The sequence below is a fragment of the Mercenaria mercenaria genome, chromosome 10, assembly GCF_021730395.1.
Source record: "Mercenaria mercenaria strain notata chromosome 10, MADL_Memer_1, whole genome shotgun sequence".
Taxonomy (NCBI): domain Eukaryota; kingdom Metazoa; phylum Mollusca; class Bivalvia; order Venerida; family Veneridae; genus Mercenaria; species Mercenaria mercenaria.
Window position 1 is genome coordinate 56,881,238 of NC_069370.1, and position 27,751 is coordinate 56,908,988.

General features: G+C 34.1%; 1 protein-coding gene across 1 annotated transcript in view; it reads right to left on the reverse strand.

Annotated features, from left to right (window-relative positions):
* Nucleotides 1–10,668: 10,668 nt before the first annotated feature.
* The window catches only part of LOC123561470 (uncharacterized), a 49,172-nt gene continuing 32,089 nt past the window's right edge, over nucleotides 10,669–27,751 (reverse strand). Inside the window, exons 26-38 of the mRNA XM_045353862.2 lie at nucleotides 26,643–26,780; nucleotides 26,275–26,415; nucleotides 23,931–24,068; nucleotides 23,564–23,704; nucleotides 18,368–18,505; nucleotides 17,652–17,792; nucleotides 16,886–17,023; nucleotides 16,406–16,543; nucleotides 15,345–15,482; nucleotides 14,113–14,151; nucleotides 13,675–13,821; nucleotides 12,662–13,240; nucleotides 10,669–11,318 (exon numbers count right to left, since the gene is read on the reverse strand). Of these exons, the coding sequence (XP_045209797.2) occupies nucleotides 11,230–11,318; nucleotides 12,662–13,240; nucleotides 13,675–13,821; nucleotides 14,113–14,151; nucleotides 15,345–15,482; nucleotides 16,406–16,543; nucleotides 16,886–17,023; nucleotides 17,652–17,792; nucleotides 18,368–18,505; nucleotides 23,564–23,704; nucleotides 23,931–24,068; nucleotides 26,275–26,415; nucleotides 26,643–26,780 (2,105 nt within the window). The 3' untranslated portion in view covers nucleotides 10,669–11,229. The remainder of the gene's footprint in view (nucleotides 11,319–12,661; nucleotides 13,241–13,674; nucleotides 13,822–14,112; nucleotides 14,152–15,344; nucleotides 15,483–16,405; nucleotides 16,544–16,885; nucleotides 17,024–17,651; nucleotides 17,793–18,367; nucleotides 18,506–23,563; nucleotides 23,705–23,930; nucleotides 24,069–26,274; nucleotides 26,416–26,642; nucleotides 26,781–27,751) is intronic.

The following is a 27,751-nucleotide window of genomic DNA, read 5'->3' on the forward strand; positions in this document are numbered from 1 at the left end:
TTGTAAGATATATCTTCAAAACGGGTACATTAGCCTGTTGGCGGCAAATGATTCTGCCTTCGCGACCAGTGCAGACCAAGGTCAGCCTGAACTGTTCGCTATTCAGTCACTAAATTTTAAGTGAAAATCCCTTCGCATAATAAATGGTACTATCCAAATTGAATGATAGACCGATCCATTTTAGAAATTTAGTAGGGCAAGGGTTAAAAGCATTACTGATTAATAAAGCACATGGGACAACTCTGAAATAAAAGTTAAATCAAAAACGTTTTCTTTAAAGAATTGCACGAAAAGGGGGAAAATATAAACAGCATTTTTGACCATAGGACTATAAGATTCTTTCACTGGTTGTAGGTGCAGATGGGAATTTCCGGCCTCGAGGGTAACTGTTTAGGCGGTAACGAGGTTCCTACCGAGTTACCGCCTAAACAGTTACCCGAGAGCCGGATATTCCCATCTGCACCTATAACCAGTGACAGAATCTTTTTCTTGCATACCGATATAAAGATATAATAATAAAAATAAAATCAGCTGAACGACTTTCTTTTTAGAACTATTTCTTATAGCAGCGTATTTAAACAAAGCGCGGGAAATCAACGTCCGTAAACAGGAAAGACGTCATGACGTTTCAAAGACAAATAACAATGTTTAGTTCCGGTTTTGTTTTATCAGTTCCGGCGTAACGTTATGAATTTTTGACAAAATAACGTGTTTTGAATCGAGAAATATACTATCAGGAACAAAGAAGAACTGTCAAGGTATTGGATTTTTATTCCGTTTTTCAAAATAAAATATAAATAACTACATAAATCTTCTACATATATGTAGTTCGTAATACGTCATTTAAAGCACGAGAGTCATCTTACACCCCGGGGTGTAAGATGGATTTTTCCAGCACCGGTAAAAATACCGGAAATCCCAGTCTGGTATGCAAGAAAGATACTTCTATTTCCTTCGAGAACTTCAGGTATACACATGATATGGAAAATGTAGATTATTTAAGGTGTTCTCAGATAGTTAGATATATCCTGCGTTAAATAAAAGTAAAGATGGGAAGAAAAATAAATTCTCTAACAAGTATTTGTATGATATATAAATGAAAAATGATAAACGAAAAATGAAAAAGTCAGTATTTTGGATAGAATTAAATACAATGAAAGACATCTGCTGTCAAGTGTTCAAATCAATCACAGACTCAGTTTAAATACATTCTCCGCTGTTTTTCAACAAATAAGTATTTATGAAGCATGAAATTAACTAATTTAAGTCTATGCGACTTTTGCAACATGTATGTGAAAAGTAAAGGGCATTTATTTTGGGAATGCCATATAAAACCATTGTCCCCGTACAAGTATGTAAATTCGGCATTTCCCAATTTCTGTTATGGCCTAAGGATACCGAAAAAACATACTTAATCGCAAGAAACTTGCCGATTGAAATTACTGGCCCGCTACCTTAAAGGCCTAGATTCACTACTATATAAGTGTCCCCCCCCAAATCCAATATACAACTCCCATCTTATCTGCTGCTTATCAGCGATTATGTAACCATAACTGATCAGAGGGCAATTAGCACATCAGGGACCCCAACTAGACCATGAAGATGTGTGCAGTGGGCTTGAAAGAAATTAATTTTTCTTCAGTGAATGTGGAATGATTAAAAAAAAATAATATTAATTATTATTTTGATATCATCAGTATATAGATGATAATAACTATTACTTTAATGTAATAATGATAATAATAATCATAATTATTATTATATTACATAAAGGATGATTATATATACAGTAATAATACTGAAAATAATAATGATAAGAAAACACAAGTAAAGTGAAAACTTCATGAGTTCTTTGTGCTGACAAACAATATTTTTCTAATTGGAAATTGGGTTCCTTGTATTCATGTAATCAACATTATTTGAACAGAAATCCCTTGGCCCACTGCCAAAATCTAGGCCTTTAAAAGTAGTTTCTAGTTCCATTAATGGTAGAACATTTAATGATCTGGAACCTGTTTCATGCAGTCTAATTGACAAAGTTTGAACTAGGTGATAGTTTAGCATATATTGATCATCTCAAAGCAAATTACATTTTCTCTGTTCCACTACAATTCAGTATTTGATAAAAGTAAAACAATTTATTAAATAAAGTAAATAATATAAGCAACCGTACCTTGCGCAGAAGTATATGAAACAATTTGCAAAAACAAAAAGCTTAAAACAAGTATCCCCTCCATCCTGATGTCTGTAAATGACATTTCGTGCGCATCTACAGAGTTTTTATCTTATTTTCTTCTTGAAATAACAAAAGGCAGTAAATCAATTTATAACAGCAGGATTAATAACATCAACACTTCAGAATAAGTACAAACAGAATTTGATGACTGGCAATAAAGATACGTCTTATGGTATTGCTGTCCACCCAAACTGCTTGTTAAAACAAACAGAAAATTCTGACAGCAAAGGCAGGCGTAGCTACCTGTACGCAAAACGCACCTGCGTACACATTGGCCAAAAACTGGAAACAGAAAATCTTCAAATACAATTTAAACAGGGACAGGGATACGATTTTCTTGTTCATGTTCATGTCTTTTTAATGATGTATTCAGTTGACGTTCTCCATACCGGCGGGCATTAAATATGACTTTTAGTTAGGCACACATTGAATCTCTAAGCATTCTTTTCTTCGATAGTGCTTTTTCCTTTTCCAAAAGTGTATTATACTTAAAAAAAAACCCCAAACCTATTTCCATTTGTATTCAAACTTAACATACATACAGGCTGAAAAGTCTCTGAGATACCGTAAAGAAAATGTGTTAATCAGACAAGCTCGAAATTTCCGTTTCGTGTCGTTTCAGTAGGAATGAATGTTGCCTTGTCGTGTACAACTTCGAACAACTTGCAATCTTCCTAACGTTAGATTTTGCATGGTAAAGTTTCACAACGCTGATGATTTGCAAGTGACTAACAAAATTAATGTCTTCATTTGTTAGTATTTTACCTAATCTTGACAATCAGGATTTCTAAAAATAAAGGGACTTGAAAAATGGAACTGGAAATGGAAATGACAACTTTTAGCCAAGAAATCATGATTAAATTAAAATCAAGACTGAATTTCAAGTGCGTTGCATTGGTTATTCTTGCCTAACTTGCTTGAAATTTCCCCAAAATAGGCATTTTCTTCTTTCAAACTCATATTATTTACAGTAAATTTACTGACTGCTGTGAATGCCATTCGTATATATCCTAGGTACTGTGAATGTTATTAAGGTAGTATTTTATTCTTTAATATCAACTCAAAAAATAAATACTGCCATTACAAAATCATTCCAAGGTTATCACCTATATTCCTCTATATTTTAGGCCTTTGGATGAGCTAATGCTACCAGATTGTACCACAGACGTTCCAGATTACTTTAATCTTTCACTGCATTCAAACAGATTTCACTGCAGTTTAACCGGGGCTAGAGGGCGTGGACGGTAGCATGCATTTCCACTACCGTCCATGAACAGGACCAATCAAACCGAGCCTGCAACATTTTCGTTTTTGTCGTGTTGAGCGACCTGTGAAGTTTCCACTTTTTCTATTATAAATCTATTTTCACTAAGACAAATAAGTATTTTTCCTGCGACAATAATAATTATTTTTATGAGGAAGGTCAGATGATTAAAGTGTAGTATGAGGATGCCCAACCATTAGATAAAGAAGTTAGAGAATGTTTCTTCCCCATGTGTTATAGTTACCTCCCTTGCAGCTGGTCGAAAAGATTAATATATATATAAATATATAAAATAAGGTATAATGATCTAATGAAATTCCAAATGTTGCCGCTCGGCAATATTCCCGTACGATTACGTAATTTCCAATTTGTACTTTGATATTCTTCGGGCGTCACTTTACGGCGACTTTCCATACCAGCAGGGCAATGCGGATATCGCATACGAAGTGGGTGCTCATTAGCTCATCAACAATTTGATGAGATTAAATCATTTTACTTTTTTTTCAGTACCGCTAAATTTTAATTTGGCTGCTTTCTTATATATGGTTTTATGGGCATGCCTCAACATTTTATTTGAGCTTATTAGCAGCTACATCTTTCTTTTAACATGGTGTTTTACATAATAGTCAAAGTAATACTGATATGTTTTAGCTATAAGTCTCTTATAACTCTTTTATAGAGTGGCAGTGTGCATTTTATTGATATTTTATTATGTATATTATGTAATATATGTTGTACACTGATGAGACTGAAATAAAGAGAGTATACATACGGAGAAAACAAAATTTAACAGAAATTGTTGATTACAATTACAGGACTACTACATTAATTAAAGAAATTCAAAAGAATGACCTGATGGTTAAAACGCGTATGGATATCAATAGTAGCGAGGGCGTGACATGTTCAAACATTTCTTGTTCAAGTGCTGTGAAATGACCCATTATCTTAAAGTGTTTGTTCGTTCAATATCGTCAAGTAGAAATATATCTTATCAGTTTTAATTAAGTATTATTTTCACAAACACTTTGGTCATTTCAAGAGTATCGTAAATACTTCTGAAAAGCTTGACCATTAGTGTTGCAAGTTAAAGCACGACAAATTTTAGTTCATGTAAATGTTTTAATTATAACCCCGTAATTATTACAGGTTTTAAAATTATGAAATTGTGGGATACGAAAAGCGTCTGGCATCATTGCAACTTGCTGTTGTACTATCTGAAATATTTCATGAACAAAACGTAAACAGCATCAAGTTTGACTTTTGTCAAAGTCTATGCAATGTTTGTCAGTACAGCCTAGATTTTGGCAGTGGGCCAAGGGATTTCTGTCTTCACCAGCACAGTTAGGGGCTAATGACCATCACAGTATGATTCCAATAACCAAGGGTCATTGTTTATTGGAGAGTCAGTCTACCTTACAAGTGTATGAATTAGTGAGAAGGGGAAACAATGTAATTTATTTTAAATTAATGAATAATTGATAACATTTAAAGTTATACTAGTTTTTTTTTGCATTTCTATGTAAAGAAAAATATTGTTGATCAAACACAATAATAAAATAATCAGAAACTTATTTTCACAATAATGAAATAATGAGAAACTTACTTAAAGAAATATGCAAGTTTTTATTTTTTTTCAAATTATGTCTGGATAATTGTGATATTTCAGAAAAATGTAACTTTCACTCATTTAAAGCTTGCAGAGTACTGTAAAAACATTTGTCTAAAATTGAAAACAGAATGTGCATTTCAAAGTTACAAAGCAAAGCATGAAAAAAGTCACTTTTGGCAACATACTGAAAATGAAAATTGAGTATAGATGGAACACATTAATTTTATATTATATTGTTTGTCAGCACAAAGAAGTTTTCACTATACTTGTGTTTTATTATCATTATTATTTTCAGTATTATTACAGTATCTTTTATCATCCTATATGTAATATAATAATAATAATAATAATAACAACAACAACAATAACAATAATAATAACAATAATAATAATTATGATTATATTTTATTATCATTATAATCATTACTATAACATTAAAGTAATAGTTATTATCATCTATATAATATCAAAATAATAATTATTATTATTATCATTCCACATCCCCTGAAGAAAAATTAATTTCTTTCAACTCCACTGCATACATCTTCATGGTCTAGTTGGGGTCCCTGCTGTGCTAATTGCCCTCTAATTAGTTACTGTTACATAATCGCTGATAAGCAGCAGATAAGATGGGAGTTGTATATTGGATTGGGGGGGGGGGGGGGGGGGGGGGGGGAGAAGGGTACACTTATATAGTAGTGAATCTAGGCCTTTAACGATTATCTGACGGTTTTTAGTGAGAGTTGCGGCAACTTGTTATTTTTAACAGTACCTAACATTTGATTTTAATTATTAATAAAACCTCAATTTATCTTAAACGGATAGTTACTCTTGTCCTTGCCTAGCTTCTGGGAAAAGAACCCATTAGGAAAAAATAGCAATATCAACATCTTATCTAACATTAAACTAGTTGTATTTATCATTTTTTTCAGTTTCAGTTACACTTTGGTCTTTTCTTCAATCTTGTTTGTAATACATGTTATAATTGTGTTTATTTCATAAAAGTAATTAATTTTATGAACAGAACAGAACAGAACATATATTTTATTAGATTTGTACATAGTACATCATCAATATAAATTTAACATTTACATTACATATACATCACGTGTAACTGTATGATAAAGTATAATAAAAACAGTTTACATAGAGGATGATCATAGATCATAGTTTACTAGACATTTATGATAGTATTTCTAATTTCTAAACTTTCTTTAACATATTTTGCAAATTTGTATAATAGAGATTTGTTAGTAGTTTGCAAACAACTGAATAAATTTGAACATCGATGGTCTTACATAAAAGTATTTCTTTATATATTTCTTACGTAAATTCCTGTAACAAGGACAAATTAAAATAAAGTGGTACTCATCTTCGATATCATAAGTATTACAACATTGGCAATGTCTCTCATTTCGTGGCAGTCTATTTCTATTAAAACGACAGGTTTGTATTCTGAGAGAATGAGCGGATAGTCTTAATCTAGAAATGTAAAATCTTAAGTTACCCGGTAAAATATCAAGATAATTTTCATATGACAAACTTGTTTTACATTGTAAGTAAAGTTCTAACACCTTGCTGTTTTGAATGGAGTTATGCCAGTCTTGCATGTAATTATCAATCAATCTTTGTTTAAATATATTAGGGAATGTTTTACAATCTATCTTATCACTATATATAAAACAGTCAGAAAATCCATGCGTATCTAACAATATTTTAACATTTGATATCCAATTTTTACAACCTTTAGAGCAATCAGAAACATTTTGCTCATAAATCCTTTTCAATATAATATTGTCTGTACTTAACAACTTACACCAATATCTAATTACCCTAACATATCGAGAAATATACAGAGGATATCTCCCTAATTCACCATAAACTCCAGCATTACATGTGCTTAATCTGACCTTAAGAATACTTTTACAAAATTTTGAGGTGAATACGCTCCATTTCTTTAGATTTAGTACAACCCCAAACCTCAGAAGAATAATTTAAGATAGAGCCGACAAAAGAATCAAATAATTGGCATTGGAGTTTAGGTTTTACATCATATTTTTTACAATTGAGCATCAGTACTTTCAACGCTTTTAGTGATTTGCCTGTTAGATGTTCTAGATTCATTGAAAAATTACCAGTATAGTTGAAAATGGTACCGAGATAGTTAAAATTATCTACAGTTTCTAAAGACTCCCCCTTATATAACCACTGTTCATTTGCAAATATAGCGCCTCTTTTTCTAATACCATTACTTTAGTTTTATGGGTATTAACTTCTAAACCCCAGAGAGAACAATATCAGACAAACTATCTAGGCTGTTTTGTAGGTCTTCAGGTGATTTTCCCAGAATTGCCATATCATCAGCAAATAGCAATAATATTAAAACAATATCATCAAAAGGCAAACCAGAATCAATATTACTTTGTAAATGTAGTTCTAAGTCTTCAACAAATAAGAAAAGAGCAGAGGCGAAATTACCTCCCCTTGACGCAATCCGACTGCATAGTTGAAGAAATCTGAAAATGTGTTACAACATCGTACACACGATTTCACCTTTTCATACATGTCTTTAATAACGCGTAAAATTTTACCTTGGATACCATTTCTATATAATTTAAGCCACAAACAGTTTCTATTTATGCTATCAAAACAGGATTTCAAATCAATAAATCCAACATATAAACGTTGGTTGTTATTCAAATAATGTTGTATAACGGAATGCAAAATAAATATAGCATCTACAGTAGATTTGCCTTTTCTGAAGCCGAATTGCGCATCAGAAATGACATTGTTATTTTCACAAATTTTTCTATTCTTTTATTTAAAACTGTCGTGACAATTTCGAGAAACAACTTACAAGTGTTATTCCTCTATAATTCTGAACATTTTTTGAATCACCTTTCTTATGAACAGGTATAATAATTCCTTCTGTCCATTTATCTGGGAAAAAAACCAGACTCTAAAAACTGCATTAAATAAATCACATAAATGAGAAATCAAAATATCTATACATTCTATAAAATATTCATTAAGAAGGAAATCTGGGCCTGTTGCTTTTCCCTTCTTAAGTGATTTTACCGCACATAGAATTTCTTCAGGCGATATAGGTACATTCAATTCTTCAAGTGCACAGTCACAATTATCAAAATCATTTTCTTGACAAAAAGTATTGGCTTCATTATTGTTACATTCAAAAACATTGTTACATAAATTTGAGAAATAGGTACAGAATTCGTCCACAGAAATGTCATTACTTCCAACTGATTTTTTCTTATTTTTGAAATATTTCCAAAATTGCTTAGGTTTACAAAATCTCAGCTTTTCTATTTCAGAGTATTTATTTTTTTTTATATTTTCTTCTTTTTACTTATCAAGTCTTTATACGCTTTTTTGCATTTACAAAAATACTCCTTACTTGCTTTAGTTTTACAGTTATTAAAAGCGCTTAAAGAATCCAAGTATTTAGCTTTTGAAATTTTACATTCATTATCGAACCAGTCTGCATCTTTAACATGAGATGTGTCAATAGATGACACATTATTTTTACTCTTTAATGTTTTTGAAAACAGGGGATCTGCTACACTCCGTATCATATTTGTAAATGTATTCAACGCATCATTTACAGAGGCGCGATTACTGTTATCAATTCTATCCGTAAGCCGATTAAATTCCGGCAATTTTGCAATCAGATTAGCTCGAAATGTATTTACATAATCATTATTCCAGTTATATAAAACATGTGTGCTTTCGTCGCCAGAAGGCGATGTAGTATTACAGGAAAGAGAAAAACTAACGGGAGTGTGATCACTCCATTCATTTACAGACTGTATAGTGAAATTACAAATACTTGAAAAATTTATTTCCTTTGTTAATAGATAATCAATCACAGATGCTCCATGCTGCGTAACATAAGTATGTGAACCAATATTGAAGTCATTTCCCAATCTACCGTTAACTATACGAAGATTATTGGATTTACAAAGATCAAGTAGTTTTGTACCAAAATTGTTACAAGTTTTGTCCATTGAGGCCCGTTCCATGTTATTATCGGGAACATAATCATCGTCATCAAAAAACTGATTGACATGATCGAAAACAACAAAATCCCTCTTATCGCCTACTCTACTATTAAAATCGCCTATTAAATAGACAGGGCCTTTATTCTCAAAGTGTGCAATATCATTTTCAATAATTTCAAATAAATCTACATTGTTCGTATTGTATGCCGGAGAATCCTCACCCCAGAGATAAATACCGCATATGTAAACATCAGTATCTAAACGAAAAAAGTTTTATTTATGTAATAGTTAACTTTCAAGGGAAGGGCCGTTTACCAATGTTGGCAGAACTTGTGGCCCGACCCTATTGCTATAATTCAATTGATTGTTAATGTCTATATGTGCTATAATTATATAAATACATTAATTATGTGCAATTAAATACGTTTATACTAAATCAGACGGTTTTGTTTTGAAATGACGGAACAAACAGTTTAATTCACATGTTCAGCAAAACATTATTTCTATCACTAGCTCTTTACATTTTACCTGTTAATGTAAGATATACCCTATCATAAAGAATGCAAATATTCTAAAAAGAAGTATTTATATCTACCTTTATATATACCTTATTAGTTATGTTTGTCCATCCTGGGATCGCTTATCAGTATGTTTTATTGTCAAATCTGATATATGGATATGTTATCTACCAAGAACCTCAACCTTCATCATCCCTGCTCACAGATCCAAAATGTCTATTTGTTCACTTAACGTTCAAAAATACCATTGGTTCGTTACATGCCAAATAATTAGCACTTTCTTCCAGTTAAAATTGAATGGTGGTGAATAAGTATAAGGGCAGAGAAAGTGCAAATTATCAAAAAATTCTATTGTTTATTTAATAACTCTTAGATAACACCTATGTAAATTTAATGGATCGACAAGCTTTATTAGAGACGGTTTAAGGCTGAGAGATCAGTGATATCTTACAGTACTTTATTTTTCTTACAATTGCCGTAATGGTTGAATTCAGTTAACATGTAAATAAATTTACAAGACCGTAAGCAGAGATATTGTTCTAAAATATGTAAGGACTCTGGTGTTAATCTGTTTTGATCCATCAGGAATTCCGGAGATACCGCGTAAAAATCATTAAACAAATACTTTGTCGACAACTAGGTCAATAATTTCATTAGAATGCTAAAGCTATTTTTGTCAGGGCAAGTATGATCCTCTGTGGTTCTGGGACAACTTATGTTCCAAACGAATAGGATCCGACTTATAGGGTTTGGATACCAGTTTTTGCTGTAGCTCTGTGATTCCAGCAAGTATAAAAGTTTTGATTCCATACCTCATGTTTTCACTTCGATAAATGAGATATGAAGCCAAAACTTTTAGCCCTGTTGTCGCTATATAACATGAGCTGTGTTGGTGCGCCGTAAAACCCAAGCCAACAAATCAAGGCAAATACGAGTCATAAGTAGCATGGTAGTGAAAAGGAAAAAGTATAAATACTTTATTTGTTAAATTTTATTTTCTTAAAAATATAATAATATGGTATCAAGAATATTTACACATATAGGCTGCAAAAAGGTCATCAAGCGACACTTTCTGTTTAGAAACGATATTAGCAAGGTGGTTCTGCATTCAGTAAATGTTCAAGAGTCATCTTTATATCCTTAGGACAGTTTCACATTTGAGAATATAAACAAAGAATAGTACCGAGCGAGTAACTAAGTTGCTATGGTAGTTGCTATGGTAGCGTTTCCTGCCATTTATTCTCAGCAGTGGATATATCGTTTTAAATATTTATTGAATGCAGAAGTTGTGAAATAATTCTTTATGTTTGACGGGAGAAACCGAGACTTTTCGAACAACTTTAGGTAATACGTATACAAGTTTTTATTACTGTTTTTACAACATTCTTGATATCGAAGGAGATGATAAAATGAGTCAACAATTAATGCAAATACATCTCGGTGCAAATAAGTACACTTTCAGAGACGTATTCTTGTCGAATAAAGTTAGCTGATGCCTGTTTACGTTTACCATGTCGCCGGCGACCAAGAACAAAATGTCTTTTTTTATCGATTACGATTGTCGCTAGCACATGAGGTTATCTTCACGTCCTACGTAGTAATAACCAAAACGCTACTGAGAGAAATATGACCAGATTGGAGACTGTGTTGGTTATTGCAGTATTCCATGGATCTAAAAATATAAAAAGTATTTAGTATGCATATACCTTTAGTCAAATACAGTCCTTAAATAATAACTTTCAAAAACAAACACATTTATGTTTTAGTAATGCAAAGATAAGGATATAACGTTTCACAACTTGTGCTAAATAAAGTATTTCGAACGACTTATTGCTATAAAACAAAAATGAAATGATAACATTATAAATGCCACACAACGATTAATACTGAAATGTACATTAATAATTTTGTATCAATTATTAGTAAAATAAACTTTCTAATTTTTTAACGATCATGCGATGAAAGCACAGACAAAATATCATTAACTGTCGACTCACATTTTAGCTGAAGAAAATCTAGAGTAGATTACAATGATGTCTTAGATTGAACCATTACAAAGAAGAGAAATGCTATGTTGTACTATTTAACAAAAATTCAATGTTTTTTTTATATGATACATTTCAATGACACCTGAAATATGACCACTGGGAAATTAAAGTGACAAGTGTCGTAATAAATATGACTAGGGCTGATCAGCGAGTCAACCGTAACAGGTAAAAAACACTGTTAAGGCAAACATAGAAATGGTGGCATTGAGAAGCAACCTAGCTTATAACCTTTAGCTTGCTGTCGGTAAGTAATTCTGCCTTTGCGACCAGTGCCGACCAAGATCTGCCTGCACATATGCAACGGAGTTTTATTACATTCCGTCTTAAACAAACACTTCTGTCAAGAATTCATAGCTTGGGTTTATGTTAAGTAAGTTTGACCTCGCGGACAGACAGGCGACTGACTGGCTTTCCCAACGTGTTCTTTTCACACGTGCGCAATTAACACATTTTAAAAGGTAAGAGTCTATTAAGTAAGCAACCAAGAATAATACAATTTCATATAATGCACAGAAAAGATGGAACACATCGTTTAGAAAGTAGAGTTAGCAAACTAAACTAGAGGATTATAATATTGAATAAACACTGAAAGGAGAAAATCGAAAATTTCAGTTTAAGTTGTACAGAAGCAGTACAACAATTAAAGACTTCTACATGTCAGTCATGGTTTTAACTAATTATAAGGACAAAATTGTTCCCAAAAATTCAAATAATTAAAATATCAGTTTTTGAAGTAGATTGAAATTATGAAAGTATACATCCATTGGCACTAGTCCTAAAATAACTTCTTTTTCTTGTGGAAAGAATTTTTTTTTTCTTCTAGCAGGAAAGATTATACGGTTCAAAGAAAATAGGGACGTAACTGCTTCTGACTTACTTACAACTGTCGTGTAGTGTTTAAGCAAACCTTTAGACAGGAACATCACAAGCTGATTATAAAGTAAAGTGAAAAGAAAACTTTCCTTACCATCCGTTGTACCTTGTGTAGGACCTGATGAAGATCCTTGTGAGGAAACAACTGTAGGGCCCGCTGTTGAACCTTGCGTAGGGTCCGCTGTTGATGATTGTGTAGGGTCCACTGTTGACCCTTGTGTAGGACCCGCTGTTGACACTTTAGTAGGGCCAGCTGTTGACCCTTGTGTAGGACCCGCGGTTGACCCTTGCGTAGGACCCGCGGTTGACCCTTGTGTAGGGCCAGCTGTTGATTCTTGTGTAGGACCCGCGGTTGACCCTTGTGTAGGACCCGCGGTTGACCCTTGAGTAGGGCCAGCTGTTGACCCTTGTGTAGGACCCGCTGTTGACCCTTGTGTAGGACCAGCTGTTGACCCTTGTGTAGGACCCGCTGTTGACCCTTGTGTAGGACCCGCGGTTGACCCTTGTGTAGGACCCGCGGTTGATCCTTGTGTAGGGCCCGCGGTTGACCCCTGTGTAGGACCCGCTGTTGACCCTTGTGTAGAAACTTGTGTTGAAGCAGCTGTTGGGGTTTCAGTTGAGCTTACTGTTGTACTGTCGGCTGGCAATTCAGTTGGCGTGCTTGCGCTTGTGCCTTTATACATAATAATTAAATAGATAACGTAAATATCAATGACAAAACAAGCTTTTAAAACACCACGAATACACACATTGTAGGGAAAACATGCGTTTTCCTTCGAGTAACAACATGCAGATAGTTTGTTGTGTAAATATGCATGAAAAAAGCGTGCACTATTAAAGCATGCTGCTTATCTACTCAAATATGCAAGAATCAGTAGTACTTTAAGAACCTTCACACACAGTATGATAACTGAAACTCTGTTTTGTCACTCGTAGACATTTGGCAAATGCTGCTGTTTAAATGTATAGGTCCTATTGAAATGCCTTAGATTACAATTAAGAGGTTACACGGTAGATTCTTCATATCATGTCCATAGTAACATGCCTGACATAAGATTAATTGTTTCGTGTGTAGCCCTGTTATAGTCGCACGTTTATGATTCTTACCACTGGTTTCCTTTGTTGTTGCTTGCGAAGGAGTTTGATTTGTGCCAGGTGTAGGGCTTTGTGTCGAACTTTGGGTAGGATTCATGGTAGATTCTTGTGTTGTTTCTGGTGACGGAAACACAGTTGTACTCTGTGCAGTGCTTTCACCTTTGAAATAGATGTTATCAATTAACCTGTGTGTTCAGTTGACTTAAACCTATGCGTAGTAAGATGCATAGCATCAGAAAAGCAGTGAGGGGTTTAAAATTTGCATGCTGTTTAGGGTAAATTCATATTCTAGCAAGACAAACATGTGGAAACATATAGCCATGTGACGCATGCGCAAGGATTGTATAGCTATAAAACAGAATATTTCCCTAATACACATCAGTAGAGGTATTTTGTCTACATGATTATATCTTTCCTTACGTATATTACCACCTTTGTCATTTACATTACCTTGAGTTGTAGTGGCAACGGTAGATGTGCTTGGAACAGCTGAAAAATATCACCAATGATGTCGTAACGTCATCTTTTACAAGAAAAATGACCTCTTACATTGTACACTAAGCCGCGTCATGAGAAAACCAACATAGTGGCTTTGCGACCAGCATGGATCCAGACCAGCCTGCGCTTCCGCGCAGTCTGGTCAGGATCCATGATGTTCGCTAACAGTTTCTCTAATTGCAACAGGGTTTGAAAGCGAACAGCATGGATCCTGACCAGACTGCACTACACTATGGTGGTTTTCTCATGGCCCGGCTCAATTATTATTGAAAGGTTTGCTGGTCAATAGTCAAAACTTTTACCCGAGATCCGAAGGATCGAGTGTCTACAGTTTTTGACTATTGACAAACCATTCAGTAAGTTTTTCATTACATGCATCAGAAATAAATTTTTATATCTATTCAAGTTTAAATTTTCGTTCTGCAATCTTAAATGATGATGTACATACCAGATAAATTTGAATAATATTTTACTGAATCTTGAGATGGTGCACACTTAACTCACTGGTAGCTGAAACGCAAACTTGGTAACATTGTTGCTTTACCATTTTTAAAGCCCTACCTGTTGAAAAAGTCGAAATTATTAAAATTATGAGTTTCTTGTTTCTTTTGAACACTTTCCCTTTAACACAGCAGACAGAATATTTCGTGCCGATTTTTTTCATACTTTTTAAATACTTTTTTACTTGCTGAGATCCTTTTTGCAGGACGAAATTCCCAGAATATGCTTTAAACCAAATAGATGGTAATGTAAACATTGTTTTATTGTTAAATAATATACAAAGCAGCAGATATAGGCACAAGTATATCAAATATTAAAATAATGATAAAAGTAACAACAACAACTATATAGTTAAGAGTCACGATATCTCTATAAACTCTAGTAGCTTTTATCATTTTAAATAAGACCAATGGAACTTTAAAAAGTGTAGGTACATATGTCTATGATCACTAAAAGAATACTTTACGGGTAAAGTTTCGATATCTTTAAAGACCTGCCAAAACCTATTGCTCTTTTACAACATTTTCAACCTATTTACATGGTCTAAAGAAGATGGAATTGCACTAAACAAAATCACTGTTTAGTATATTTTAATCTTCAAATTTTTATTTCAGATGATACATTTTTTCGTTGCATATTATATCAAAACAGTAGAAAGTCGGTTTGAATGCAGAATGCGTTACCTTGATCACAGTTTATCCCCTGCCAGTCGGCAGCACAGTTACCAGGACAAGCTCCAGTCTCGGCATTACATGGGACACCAAACTCACACTGACCACACGTTAATTGACAATTGGTTCCGAATGTTCCAGGATCACAAACTTTTTAACACAAGAAAAAATGTTTTATTATATGTTGACTGTGAATTATAGAAATATTAGAGCGATATAACATGAAATAATTGGAAAATTTGTTCGTGAACACATCCCCCCTCCCCCCACAAAAAAAAAAATACATATGAATGCCAGAAAAGTAACCAAACTGCTTCATACTTGGTGCTTTTATTGTTGAGCGGGACTCGTCGCATTTAAGCAGAGGTTATACCATCATCTGTTCATTGAAATAAATAAGAGGATGCCTAACATTAGCTGGGGTTATACCATAATTTGTTCATTGAAATAAATAACAGGAACTAACATAGCGGGGTTATGTTAACTCATGACTTTGAAGTTTGCAATGCACAAAGTTAATAGTCACGGACAATTCTGTTTTTATCCTTTGAAACAATGCAAAAAATATATTTGATTTGCTTTTTTTATCTTTATTAAAACATCCAATAGCAATTTTATGTATTGGCTTTATTTCACTTCGCGACGTCAAACATGTGTAACAACTATAAGAGTTAAACTTTCCAAGACCAACTGCCGCGGTATCAGGTAGCAAATGAGCTAATGATTCAACACGCCGAAGCGAGTTATGCATGATATTTTAAACATATTTTAACATTTTAAAAACCAGTGGAACGTTGAAAAGCGTAGGTACATGTGTATAGGATCACTATAAGAATACTACACGAGTGAAAGTTCGATATCTTTAAAGACCTGCCATAACCTATTGCTCTTTATAACGAAGTTTCAAAATTTAATTCCTATTTACATGGTCTAAAGAAGATGGAACTGAAACACACAAAATTTCTGATTAGTATATTTTAAGGTTTGTATTGCCATTTCAGACGGTACTTTTTTCGTTGGATATTATAATTATTAAAACAGCAGAAAGTCGGGTTAAATACAGGATGCGTTACCTTGATTACAATTAATTCCTTGCCAGCCTGCGGCACAGTTACCAGGACAAGCTCCTGTCACGGCATTACATGGGACACCAAACTCACACTGACCACACGTTAATTGACAATTGGCTCCAAATGTTCCGGGATCACAAACTGTTAATATAAGGTATGTTACTTTTTCATACCGAGAAAAAGTAGAACTTATTCTTTTATCAAACTGCGAAGGATGAATACATTATTTTTCAACCAGATAGAATGTATCACCAACTTCAAGATAATTCTTTAATTGCCTTTAAAAGGTTAAATGCCACTCAACAAATAGTACTGGGCCTAAACTGAAACAAGTTGGATTTATTCAACTAAATACATGCTTTCACAAGCGAGAATAAATAATATGCAATGACACATGCGTAAAGCTCAAGCTGTCCCACTGAAAAACCGAATATTAGGACAAAGAATAGAACAACACTTAAAAATTTAGTAAAAGATCCAGACCTGTATCACAAAGCGTTCCTTTGAATCCAGCGTCACATCCGTTCATACAAGACCCGTTGACGTGGTTGCATGCTTCACCAAGGAAACAATTACCACATATCTCAGCACATTGAAACCCGTATGTACCACCGGCACACCCTGAAGAAAAAGTCTTATCATATATCTCTTCTATAAACGTGTCTTTTACCGCTATTTATAACACAAACCTGGTCATGCTAAGCTTTGAGTATAAAACAAAGTTTGACTCTGTTGATAAGAACTACTTAAATCTGTAATTCTTTCTTTATTTTGGTCAACTGTGATAAAATCATATTTGCAACGAAGCAAGATAATTGCGTCTTCTTTGTATTCTCATTCATTAACTCACTGACTTGAAAGAAAATATTACGCAATATTTTTGTACTGATTCACTATTATCATTGAATGCATTTTTGGATGAGAGGTAATTTTGTTTATGTTCTGCTTTTACCGTCCGTTTACAGATACAGTCCATAAAATAAACAAACGTGTTTGTAAACATGGACGGATCTAAACGGAAGGGGAAGAAGCATTTTATAGAAATATTCCGATGGCAAAATACAATACATATCCGTAGCCCTGACCAACCTATAAACCGGGCAAGTCTATTTTATAAGTACATCAACACGGCTGACCCATTTAAACGAGCTGTAGCTATTTAATAACGGTTACCATGTTAAGCAGGTTTAAAAATAGTTTCAACCATCATTAAAATACATGCTTACGTTATTACATACATATGACTTACCTTGTTTACAATTTGTTCCGGTAAAACCCGAATCACACAACCCATTAGGACAATCACCGCTAATTACATCACATGCCACGTCTCCAAGGCAACTTCCACAGGTTTCCAAACAATCAATGCCATGGTTGCCTTCAGCACAACCTGTCAAACAATATTCCAATTTGATACTAAACGTGTACATTTACTTACGTTTTTAGGAGTTGTTTTATATGATGAATCAAAGGGTCATATTTCTTATCTTAACGATTTATTTACCGATGCCAAAACGGAAGTACGATGCAGTGAAACATGTTTTTCCATTCGTTAAGTTCATTTCAATTTAAAAGGTGACGTTGTATATTACTGGATTCTCATAAGCAAAGTATGTATCAAATAAATTGATGTACATCACGTATATATTATGTAATACACATAATGCAATAATTGGAATTGAGAACTGTTTAAGCTCCCTAGTGTTTGTTCCAAGGCGGTGCCCCCGCTTTGTTATTTAATTTGTTCGTTTTGTTCCCCTTATATGTATCATTTGCTCCCCAGTCAGTAGGTTTAGTGTATGTGTTTGTCCCGTGCTCTGTTGTCTGTTGCGATTCAGAGAGACTGCATTCTCGACAAGAGGCTTTTCTTATTGGATAATTATCGTTGTTTTGTTTTCGATGCAGTTAATGTAGCCAAAGTAAGCGAATGTTACATCCATCTGTCAAAAATGAAGTTTACAATACCTTGGTTACATAATGGCCCTTGCCATCCAGACTGACACTGTCCTGGACATTCTCCATTTACTTTGTCACAAGTAGCATTCAGGAAACAACTGCCGCACGTCTGCGTACATCCAGCTCCGTAAAATCCATCGGTACATTCTGCAAGGTGCAATTATTCATACCTTCTTCTAAAACTCTTGTACTTGAAACGTTTAACTTTTTCAATCATATGTCCTTGTAATATTGATAAATGTTATAAAAGCATTTACTATGTAGAAAAGTTTTACACTGAAGTGTCTATGCTTTTAAGTTTAATTGTAGCTTGTAATTCTAATAGACTATGAGCCAGAAGGGGTTTTGCTCCCCCCCCCCAGGGGGAATTTTGTGGACCATATTTTTTTGAAACTCCAATGTGTGGTGAACATTTTGGCATAAAGTTTGCAACTGGCGAGTGGGGCTTTTCTCCGTAACACCACCTTAAAATACGTTACCCTCAAAACCAATAATTTTTTCATCAATTTTTACAGACGAATGGTACCATTATGTTAGTAAATCATTTCAAGTTCGCATATTTTATTACAAGGTGTATACTAGATGCTGCAATTTGATAAAATTTCAATATCTAAAATGTGATGTTAAAGAAGAAAAATATCGGAAAAAGATACGTTACCCTAAAAAAAGCAACATTTTTGGCATGAAGTTTTTAATGCAAATTTAGATGACCAGGTAATTAGAAATTGAAGTTACTATTAAAAAGTTCAAAGTTCAGCAAAAACAATGATATATAGATTGCTAGTATAAGTCAAGGGAATGCATACTTTTAGCGATTCTTAAAATGTAACGTCATTTTTCCAAAATATGCTAATTTTCAATCATACCTACTTCAAACATGTTTTTCATAAAAATGTTCTATCAATTTTATATTGACATTCTTTAGTTACATGTAATACAACTATATACTTATTTATCAACAAACCTCTAACTTGTAAGATGTCTTACATTGAATTCTACATTACATTTTACGTTACCAAACTTACAAATTATATTGTATGTCTTCATTTTCTTTTAAACACACTTTATCAGTTGAAAAAAAAAACAATATAATTTTGTTCTCAACAGTATAGTTTTGCATTTCAAACTGAAGGTTTAACTTAAAACACGTATAAATATATCAAATTAAGTTATAGTTTACGTTACCGAACAAACTAACTATATCTCTTGTGTTCTGTTACCTTAAATATACTGTAGCACTTAAAAAAAGCATATCTACAATTCAATCAAAATATGTTTTATCATAGCTTTGCATTTTAACTTTAAACCCATGTATTTAAAAAACAGTCTACGTTACAATTTACACTGTACGTTACCTAACATATAAGCTATTCATTTTCATGTATTCTGTATTGTGAACATATACTTTATCTTGGAAAAATAGCAAACTTACAATGATTTGTTTTTGTTTTAAATATTTTGCTTTCAATTCTAAACACATTCTAGAACCTTATTTACATGGTCCATGATTACACCTTCACGAGAACACTATGCAGCCAAAGACTTTTTAAACAATTGATATATATATATTCAGCTATTTAAGCACATTGAAGTGACTTTCTTATAATATATACAGACATTGATCAACACAGTGCCCTATAAAGATGCTTAATTTAAAACAGGCATATCACGATATTTAGAAATCTTGTGCATGTTTATGCACACACATTTTACATTTTGTTAACTGCTGTATGTTGTAATTGTGATTGTTTTGAATGTACAGTAGATTCATTCATCAACATAGACATCATCCAACATGTTGTCAATCTCAACTGTATCCTTAAGTAGATATACCATGTACATGCATCTTCTATGGAGCCGGTATCCAGTAATGGTCATGACTGGAATACTGTGACTTTTTTAATACGGCATGTATATACTGATGGTAGTTCAATAAGACAATTATAGGAACTGTATAAAATAGGATATTCTGCAAGTGAAATTAATGTAACTCTAGTAGGTAAAGTAAAGTGCATTTGATTGCCCACTCTGAAGGCAAGTTCTTACAAAACTAACTCTTTTGATGGCAAATATGGGACTTTAAACTTTTATGGGTGAATTCTGTTACCAATTGACAAGTTTATTCCAGACAGAGGACCTATTTGATTTCCAGTCATTTGAACCTCAACTGGTTTCTAGAGAACCTAAGGTCAGAGACAAATAACACTATTGGGGAATATTGTTACTGAAAGTCAAGCCACTTGTGTGAAGTTCGGAGGCCACTTTCTTCCAAAGGTTTGTGTACCTCATACTAGCAACCCTATTCAACATCAACATCAAAAGCCCGCTTGAGTACTGCCCTTCATTCACACTGGGCAGTTGCCTTTTAATAATGTTGGGTACCAACAGTCAATCTATCATTGTTTTGTCTAGGTCATGAGGGCATTTGTCTAGGTCATGAGGGCATACAGGTCTGGTGGTTGCCACCACTAGAAACCTTATTGTATTCGGTTCCAACTTCTCTAACAGGGTTCCATCTTCCTGCATTTAACCTAAGTGCATGTACATCAAGTCCATCTCCATGACAGCAACTGTGGAACAAATATATGTTGAGCAATACTTGTCCTGCGTCGCAAACTGCAGTGTCATTGTTTGGGGATCAGTGTCCTTCATGTCTGTTTTACTAATTCCTTCATTCCGAGGTTGGTAGTTTACACTACTCTTACTGTGCACATTTCGGGGGAAAGGGTTGGGTTATGACAACAATTACTGTATGGACCTTGCTCCTGAAACTATGGCTTTACACAATTATGGAAACATCGACTTGGAGGGGCTGGGTCTATGGGATGTGTTCATGTCTCCTGTTCTGATGGATAGACCAGTAGGGGTACGTTGTGCCAGAGTCTCACTTATTGGTCTGGTTTTGGCTTGCTTACCCTTACTCAGTAAGTGAACGTGTGGATTTTGGTTAAGTGGCGGCAAGATCGACTTGTCTCCAGTGTGAGACTGCAGTCTCTAAAACTGATGGTAGATATGGCTGTGCAGCCTTTATTTAACCACAACATCCTTTGTACTTGGGTTGAAACACGAGTCCCTTCCAGATGGGTATTGGTATTTCGGGACCTTTTGAGGGACCTGTCAGGTTTAAGCAATAGAGATTCTTGGGCTGGAGGCCTAGGAAAGGGACTTCGGGTCATTGATCATTTACTTGAGACCCTCGTTTAGATATGTGTCAGCAGAGGCAAAGTCCAGTACAGCAATAGACTCAGAAACTGTGTCCATCTGTCTGAAGTCTTCCAAGCTTCCTGGGTATTCCAGGTTTATCCTTCTGAAAGATGCAGATGCTATGTCCATCCGTCCGCCAAACTTTCAAGAAAACCCAAGTTTCTCATATTTGTATGTTTTGCTAGGTATCTTGACTGTGTTTTAGAAATATAGGTCAGAATGAGTATCCCATAGTACACATTAGTATGGGTATTCCAGCACGGTAATAATTTGGTACATTTCTCCGTGCAACCCAAGAGTTTATGAACTAATGCAGTATGTGTATCACCTGGCATACATTAGTGTCAGTATTATGGTCCTTGCTCTGGGTATCCCAGGGCCTTGATAATTTGGTATTTTTTTCCCGGCATCCCGGAAGTTTATGAACTTGGTCAGGGTATTCCATGACCTTAAGTTTTGTTATTATAAGATATGTGTGGAATAACTGCTTCAGTATAGTAATTAACCATTCATTGGGGAATCTCGTCTGTTTTAAGAAGGAAGTACTTGTGGTCTGCTTCGCATTAGATGTATGATTGTTATTGGCAAAACCTCCATGTTAATTATCCTGCAGGGTATCCCTGTTATGTCTAATTCTGCAAGGAATCCATTTGTGGCCTCCCAAGCCCTTGTGAACCACTTTATAGAACAGGGCTGGGGGAGTGTAGTGAGAATGCTGTTAATGGTAACCAAGGTCACTGTCAGAGGTCACAGGAGAAACAGCAAATCAGCGAGGAGGATCGACATCACATGGCTAGGAGGATCAATCGTTTACGAGGAATATCTCCTCTAGACCAAACTCTATTGAATGCAGTTGTATTTATCATCAACAACCGAAATCTAAGGCCATCTGCCTTTTAGCGTTAGAAACCTCTTCCACCCCTAATAAGAGTGTATAGTGAATACCATTTTTCACTTCAAGCTCAATGTCACACTTAGTCGTCAGAGGTCATACCTTATAGGGACTAATATTGCTTCGCATTGCGGAGTCTATGTTATTTAATTATACTAATGATAATTATGATATGCAGTCATACTGGTACATTCAAAGAGCTATATATTCTTAATATACATTTAAATAATATTTCTTATGAATTATAAAATCTATATACATTTATTTGATAATGTTGTTCATGTCTGGTGATGTTTATTTATAGTCCAGTGTATATTATTTTTAAAATCCTGACCATATAGGTAATAACAAAATTTTAAATATTTTTTCTTTAACACATATTTCGGAAAGGTAACGTATCATATGTGACATATTGAATAATTTAACTCTAGGGACAGTTTTATTATATATAAATTTAATTACTGAACTGTGTATTGGCCATTATCAGTATTTTACAATTTAAAAAATCATCATTGTTGATATATTTCTATGTTCTAGTAATTTCAAAAGAAGTAACGTAAGTTACGGATAATACATAACATCTATTCACCTGAAATGATATGAACATATGATAATTTCTATTTTAAATACATAAACATATCTAAGCGTCTTGTTTATTACGATTAATTGTACAACAGGCATGTTTATAATATTAAATTAACACAAATGGTGAATTAAATGAAAATTTGCATGGTAACGTATTTTAAATCTCCGTAACTCGTTAAAGCCCCAACGGAAACTTGCAAACTTTTGTCTGTGAATGCCAACTACCATAAGGTTTAAGAAAATCATAGTGTTGAAAATTCCCCCTGGGGGTGGGAGGGGGGGGGGGAGCAGGGTCAATTGTCAGCTCAAGGTCTATAAGCTATATGCTGTTGATTCCAGCTTTAACCGTTTCATTCAGTTTTGCTCGTTTCAATTCTCGATACTTTGTTTGATAATGTCCCTTTTATACCGCTAATCACAGAAAATGTAACTGTATTTATAACGCACCCTCCTAACACTTTTATGCTGTTATAAATATCTTCGTATTAAAGAGGAATGTATACAACCAGGCAACTATAACTAACCTTGCTTGCAGTTTGTTCCAGTAAAACCCGCATCACACAATCCATTCGGACAGTCACCAGTGAATATATCACAAGCCGCTCCCCCAAGACATGTTCCACATGTTTCCAAGCAATCAGTTCCATGACTTCCCTCATTACAAGCTGAAATGACAATTCACAGTTGATTTTGTACTGTTGCTTGACGTTGAGATAAGGCAAGGTAAAAATAATAACAAATACGTTCAAAGGTTCATATTATGCAAAATGCTTATCAAACCGTCCAAATTGTGTTTAAACCGAGAAAATATTTATAAACCATTAAACCATCTTTGCCTTGAAGATTTTTTTCTATATTTTACCAGATTAATGCAGAAACCTAATAACATACTTTGGTTACAAAGCAGTCCTTGCCAACCAGAAGCACACTGGCCAGGACATTCCCCGTCTTCTTTATCACATATTGCACCCAGAAAACAATTTCCACATGACTGGACACACCCAGCCCCGTAAAATCCATCGCCGCATGCTAAAAGTATAAATTTTTTTTTCATATATCTTAATATGAAGACATTTTATCACTGTTGCGAGGGTTTAAATCTCACTCTTTCCATAATGCCAAAATTAATGCCCTTAAGGTTTAGCAGTATATCACAAAACAACAGATTTTTTAGTAAATGAACAGCATCTTGATACACAACTTATCTGTCCAATACATGTTTTACTCTTCTGTCCCACAGAGTTGGATACTAAAATTTTTCAAAATTAATTGTCCCCCTGTAAATAAGAAAGCCATTTGTAAAGAAATAAATGTAAACAATTGTCAAAAACGATTTATTACCTACTTATGTAAAGTTTAAACTCTTGCACGATGTTGAAAATGCATCAAAACGAAGACATGCAACAGCTTTTTAAAAATGGTGAGTTTTTAAAGGCGCTGAACTGTCCAGAAGTGTGGCCCCTTCAAGCAGTCCCTTTCCGGAATTCAATATATATATATGCGTAAATTGACAATGGTTTTGTAAAATAATATAAATGTTTTATATGCTGTTAAATTTTCATGTAAAACAATGCTTTCTTTCTATCTATTGCTTGCTTTGGTATCCCAGGGCCTTGATAATTTGGTATTTTTTCCAGGCATCCCGGAAGTTTATGAACTTGGGTCAGGGTATCCCATGACCTTAAGTTTTGTTATTATAAGATATGTGTGGAATAACTGCTTCAGTATAGTAATTAACCATTCATTGGGGAATCTCGTCTGTTTTAAGAAGGAAGTACTTGTGGTCTGCTTCGCATTAGATGTATGATTGTTATTGGCAAAACCTCCATGTTAATTATCCTGCAGGGTATCCCTGTTATGTCTGATTCTGCAAGGAATCCATTTGTGGCCTCCCAAGCCCTTATGAACCACTTTATAGAACAGGGCTGGGGGAGTGTAGTGAGAATGCTGTTAATGGTAACCAAGGTCACTGTCAGAGGTCACAGGAGAAACAGCAAATCAGCGAGGAGGATCGACATCACATGGCTAGGAGGATCAATCGTTTACGAGGAATATCTCCTCTAGACCAAACTCTATTGAATGCAGTTGTATTTATCATCAACAACCGAAATCTAAGGCCATCTGCCTTTTAGCGTTAGAAACCTCTTCCACCCCTAATAAGAGTGTATAGTGAATACCATTTTTCACTTCAAGCTCAATGTCACACTTAGTCGTCAGAGGTCATACCTTATAGGGACTAATATTGCTTCGCACTGCGGAGTCTATGTTATTTAATTATACTAATGATAATTATGATATGCAGTCATACTGGTACATTCAAAGAGCTATATATTCTTAATATACATTTAAATAATATTTCTAATGAATTATAAAATCTATATACATTTATTTGATAATGTTGTTCATGTCTGGTGATGTTTATTTATAGTCCAGTGTATATTATTTTTAAAATCCTGACCATATAGGTAATAACAAAATTTTAAATATTTTTTCTTTAACACATATTTCGGAAAGGTAACGTATCATATGTGACATATTGAATAATTTAACTCTAGGGACAGTTTTATTATATATAAATTTAATTACTGAACTGTGTATTGGCCATTATCAGTATTTTACACTTTAAAAAATCATCATTGTTGATATATTTCTATGTTCTAGTAATTTCAAAAGAAGTAACGTAAGTTACGGATAATACACAACATCTATTCGCCTAAAATGATATGAACATATGATAATTTCTATTTTAAATACATAAACATATCTAAGCGTCTTGTTTATTACGATTAATTGTACAACAGGCATGTTTATAATATTAAATTAACACAAATGGTGAATTAAATGAAAATTTGCATGGTAACGTATTTTAAATCTCCGTAACTCGTTAAAGCCCCAACGGAAACTTGCAAACTTTTGTCTGTGAATGCCAACTACCATAAGGTTTAAGAAAATCATAGTGTTGAAAATTCCCCCTTGGGGGGGGGGGGGGGGGGGGGAAGCAGGGTCAATTGTCAGCTCAAGGTCTATAAGCTATATGCTGTTGATTCCAGCTTTAACCGTTTCATTCAGTTTTGCTCGTTTGAATTCTCGATACTTTGTTTGATAATGTCCCTTTTATACCGCTAATCACAGAAAATGTAACTGTACTTATAACGCACCCTCCTAACACTTTTATGCTGTTATAAATATCTTCGTATTAAAGAGGAATGTATACAACCAGGCAACTATAACTAACCTTGCTTGCAGTTTGTTCCAGTAAAACCCGCATCACACAATCCATTCGGACAGTCACCAGTGAATATATCACAAGCCGCTCCCCCAAGACATGTTCCACATGTTTCCAAGCAATCAATTCCATGACTTCCCTCATTACAAGCTGAAATGACAATTCACAGTTGATTTTGTACTGTTGCTTGACGTTGAGATAAGGCAAGGTAAAAATAATAACAAATACGTTCAAAGGTTCATATTATGCAAAATATGCTTATCAAACCGTCCAAATTGTGTTTCAACCGAGAAAATATTAAAAACCATTAAACCATCTTTGCCTTGAAGATTTTTTTCTATATTTTACCAGATTAATGCAGAAACCTAATAACATACTTTGGTTACAAAGCAGTCCTTGCCAACCAGAAGCACACTGGCCAGGACATTCCCCGTCTTCTTTATCACATATTGCACCCAGAAAACAATTTCCACATGACTGGACACACCCAGCCCCGTAAAATCCATCGCCGCATGCTAAAAGTATAATTTTTTTTTCATATATCGTAATATGAAGACATTTTATCACTGTTGCGAGGGTTTAAATCTCACTCTTTCCATAATGCCAAAATTAATGCCCTTAAGGTTTAGCAGTATATCACAAAACAACAGATTTTTTAGTAAATGAACAGCATCTTGATACACAACTTATCTGTCCAATACATGTTTTACTGTTCTGTCCCACAGAGTTGGATACTAAAATTTTTCAAAATGAATTGTCCCCCTGTAAATAAGAAAGCCATTTGTAAAGAAATAAATGTAAACAATTGTCAAAAACGATGTATTACCTACTTATGTAAAGTTTAAACTCTTGCACGATGTTGAAAATGCATCAAAACGAAGACATGCAACAGCTTTTTAAAAATGGTGAGTTTTTAAAGGCGCTGAACTGTCCAGAAGTGTGGCCCCTTCAAGCAGTCCCTTTCCGGAATTCAATAAATATATGCGTAAATTGACAATGGTTTTGTAAAATAATATAAATGTTTTATATGCTGTTAAATTTTCATGTAAAACAATGCTTTCTTTCTACGATTTGATGACGTTCGAACTTTTTTCTCCGAAACATGGACCTATACCTTAAGCGAAGTCTGTAAAATGGATTGCAACAATGAAATCTGAAACCAATAAAATCTGTGAATATACGCTTTGGTAGTTTAGACCGCAACCAAGCAAAATAATAGCAGACTCGGTTTGAGTCTGTTCACGAGAGGTGATGAAATGTACAATACCCCTCATGCCTCAACATCGGATTCAGTGGAATTCTATTACAGTACAGTTGAATGTAATCCATAATCCAAAAGAACCAGAAAATATAACAACACTGATTTTTTTTGGCAACAATTAATTTTCAAAATGAAATACTACACAAAGTCGAAAAACAGGATATTACAAGTGTATCACTGTTCCTAAGGTTGTGATGCTATGATGGAGGATTTATTGTTCGTTTT